Here is a 3,819-nt window from a genome sequence, read left to right as displayed (position 1 = left end):
CCTCAGCGCTTCCCCAACTATCCTCCTTAGCTCGTTGAAGTTTGCCCTCCTGAAATCTAGGGCTGCTGCCTTACTGCAGGCCTTTGCCACCTTGCGCTGGATGGTGAATTTACTATTAGTTTCCTTTCATTCCAGATTCTAATAACTCCTCCCACTGCCTCCCATGATGGCATGTTGCTTAGTTCTTCTCCCAGATCATTAATATTATGATTTAATGTAAATTAATCAAGACCAGCTCTTCCAGAGTTCTCTGTAGTATCCCACTAACTGGATACTTTTCTGCTCATTGCCCTTTTATTTGTAATCTTTCAGACAGTTTTTTGACCCATATGGCAATATTCATACCCAAGTCATCAGGATTTAATTTTGAAAGATTTTATGAATTACTGTATTAAATGATTCATTAAAATCCAAATATATGTGAACTGTCACTTCTACTTCTGCTAACTTTATCATTCTAGCAAAATAAATAGTCAAATTTGTCTATTTGTCATTTTTTATGAACCTTCTTCCTTGGATTGTTTACAAACTCAAGCCTGGTTCAAAACCCTCCATTAGCTTTGCCTTCTAGGATTTACTCTTGGTAACTCATGGAACCCTTATGAAGACAGTGTGTTACAGCACAGATTACTGTATTTACCTAAATCCAAAAGACTTCAAATTTAAGATGATATTCCCCAATAATTACGTTCTATAGATGAGAAATGTAGAAATATGTTATAATTTTCCATGTATAGAATTTAATTATCGGGGGATTGCTTTAAATTCATCCCCCCACCATTGCAATATGGAAAGCAGTAGTAGGAGGTGAAAACAGCAGCAGGGGGCAGGCAGCGGGGGGGGGGAGGGGGCAGGTGGCAGGCAAGTCAAGCAATCTGATCCCAACCCCTTGCTATCTGTCCCCCTTCACTTGACCCTCCCTGCTATGTGCAACCCCCCCTTATGCCTGTGTGCCCCAACACCTGTCCCCCACTTCAGTGGACATGCCCCCTGCTGCCTGATCCCTGCCCCCACTGGTTGCCTCCCCTGCTGCCTGCCCCATTCCTGTGCCTGACCCCTCCTGCCAATTGACTCACCTCACCCTCTCTCCCCCGCACTTCCCCATCCACCACCACTTACCTTGAGTCATGTCTCTGGGCCTAGCTCTAGGTCAGGCTCCCACCTGGCCAGGCAGCAGCAGTTGTAGACCTGGCAGCTCCAGCCCTGGGCCATGTCCTCAGGACATGTTTAGAGCCAGAGCTAGAAATTAGGCTGGAGCTGCCACCGCTACAGCCCCTGCTGCATAGCTGGACAGGGGTTAGAGCCAGTATGCGTTCTGTTCCCTGGCCTGGAGTGGGGTTAGAGCCACACCTGTACCCATGCTTGGAGCCACAACTGTGAATGCCCAAACTAGCCAAGATAAATGTAACAAAGCAAAACATCTGTATGCATAGGCATAAGTCCATTTTTGTCAAGTTTTAAAATAATCATAATAATATTATAATGTTTCCAGACTGCTGCATATGAGGTTTTTTATGTTCTTGTCTCTATTTTGTGCTTTATTAGAGGTGTCACATCCATGACAACATTTTGCATATCAAAACATGGCAACATTTCGCTTAGAAAATTATGCAATACATTTCATACTTCTTAGAATGTGCTTTCATATAAACCACTGTAATTTATTTTGTGCTTACTGCATTCATTGTATGGTTCGTCAGAGTTGTCTCCACAATCGTCATCCACATCGCACTTCCAGGACTGAGGGATACAACGACCATTGTCACATTTAAATTGACCTGGTGGGCAGGTCCTGCTGGCACAGTGAGCACTATCTTCATCTGAATTATCCCCACAGTCATCCTCTTTATCACACTGCCAGGCTTCTGGGATACACCGTTTGTTAGCACACTGCCACTGATGGGTCTCACACTTGTGATTGGCTGAAAGAATACAGACTTGTCACTGGGCTGCTGAAGCTTATAGGAATGATCCAGACTTTCAGTGTTATTTTAGTCAAATATGTATTATGTCAGTATGGAATATTAAGGGCATCTGTTTCAAATATGATCTTGAACTTTAGGTGTCCAGTTAAGATACCAATTTCTAGTACTTCATCATATATGTTCCACAGACTGCTTTTATTCAGGTCTCTAGGGCTTTACAATACAGAAGAGTGTCTTTGGGTGCAGAGAAACGTACGGAGCTGATATTTCCTTATGCAGAGGAAAATAAAAGCTCAGCATTCACCCTCAATTGGGGCAAGAGAATGCATTCTGATTCAGGGGAAGTGAATTACATGTCTTTGATTCACCATATAAATTCAGAGTATATGTGAGGCCTGAGAAGAAGTCACTGAGTTCTAACAATTTGGCAGATATTACTGGTGTGTTGAGCACCATCATCTTTAGCTCCACAGCTTCTACCTCTCCCCCCAAATTTCTAATTATTTAACAGTCCCTTGTGCCTTGCTTAAGAGCTTGAATATTTGAACCTCATGTAAAATTGAGGTTTCATTTAATTATATGACATTAGAGAAAATACTATGGAAACAGAACTAATTGAAAATATCACTTATATGACAATCCTGCCTTCCTTTCTTCCTTAGCATAAATAAGACTATACCTTCTGAAGCCATGTCATTTACAGAAAGGTTGTGCCACATACAGGAAAGAAGATGGATTTGAAAAAACACACTGTATATTGTCCCACATTTATAAACAGAGGACTACAATTTTTAAAACTGTTTGCAGGCCCTGCTTTTTCTACACTTTTTCCACATTAAATAATTCTTTTAATTAGTTAAAGCTGCAGATCAGGGAGAGAAGTAAACATGCTGTACAGAACTGAGCTGGAAAATAGAAAGCCTTGAGTTGTGATCATCCATCTTACTTTAACTCACGGTGATGTTTTGAGCAAATCTTATATCTACTTTCTTGCACCTTATATTGTAATATACACAAGTGCAAAGTGAACCAAAGTGGGTATGAATCAAGTGAATCAAAGTGGGTTTAAGTACTATTGTCTTGATTTGATAGTATTCTATGCTCCAGCCCAGTATTTCACTTGGTTAAATAACTATCTTAGGAGTGAAGTAATGGAAAATCAGGTTTCTTTTCTTAGTACTTCAATTTCCCATCTGTAAGGCAGGAATAAAGTATCTTCCCTACTTCACAGGGCTGCTTGTGATAGTTAACTGGTTAGTTTTAACACAGCGTACCAACTACTACACGTGTGCTTAAAATGATTATGTACGACATACCACAAAGTACATGATCCTCATCTGATCTGTCAGGACAATCTGGTAGAGTATTACATATAAAATGGGGACTAGTGCAGTTCCCATCATTACACTGGAACTGACCAACATGACAATATCGATGTGGACAAGTAGGGGGTTCATCAGAATCATCCCGGCAATCTCTCTGTCCATCACATTTCCACCAGATAGGAATACACCTATAAGAAAAAATAATATATTTTTTGCCAAGGCAATGACTTTACCAACCTATTAAATGATCTGAGTCAGCAACAAACAAATCTTGTACCACTTATTTTGAGTTATTTTGTGATCCTCTTATCTGCCATACAAGAAAATATGACCCAAGATGTGGCTTTGTCATGTGGTTGTGTTACCACATAAAGCTTATATCACAAAACAGATGTTCCTAGTGAGAACCATTACAAATGATTCATGGCAAATTAATGCCAGTTTCATAGTTTCTAGGGTCGGAAGGGACTTGAGTAGATCATCTAGTCCGACTCCCTGCCATGGCAGGAAAGAGTACTGGGGTCAAACGACCTCAGCAAGGTGTTCATCTAACCTCCTCTTAAAGACCC

At 40.8% G+C, this 3,819-nt stretch overlaps 1 protein-coding gene across 2 annotated transcripts in view; it reads right to left on the bottom strand.

Moving 5' to 3' along the window:
• Positions 1 to 3,819, bottom strand: part of LRP2 (LDL receptor related protein 2) — a 179,069-nt gene that overhangs the window by 43,691 nt on the left and 131,559 nt on the right. For both annotated transcript variants that reach the window (XM_019553734.1, XM_019553736.1), the window contains exons 54-55: positions 3,242 to 3,438; positions 1,677 to 1,922 (exon numbers count right to left, since the gene is read on the bottom strand). In XM_019553734.1, coding sequence (XP_019409279.1) covers positions 1,677 to 1,922; positions 3,242 to 3,438 — 443 coding nt within the window. The remainder of the gene's footprint in view (positions 1 to 1,676; positions 1,923 to 3,241; positions 3,439 to 3,819) is intronic.

Source organism: Crocodylus porosus, unplaced genomic scaffold (assembly GCF_001723895.1).
Source record: "Crocodylus porosus isolate Cpor-Errol unplaced genomic scaffold, CroPor_comp1, whole genome shotgun sequence".
Classification (NCBI taxonomy): Eukaryota; Metazoa; Chordata; order Crocodylia; family Crocodylidae; genus Crocodylus; species Crocodylus porosus.
Note: the sequence above shows the minus strand (reverse complement) of the source record. Positions and strands in the feature narration are given on the sequence as shown.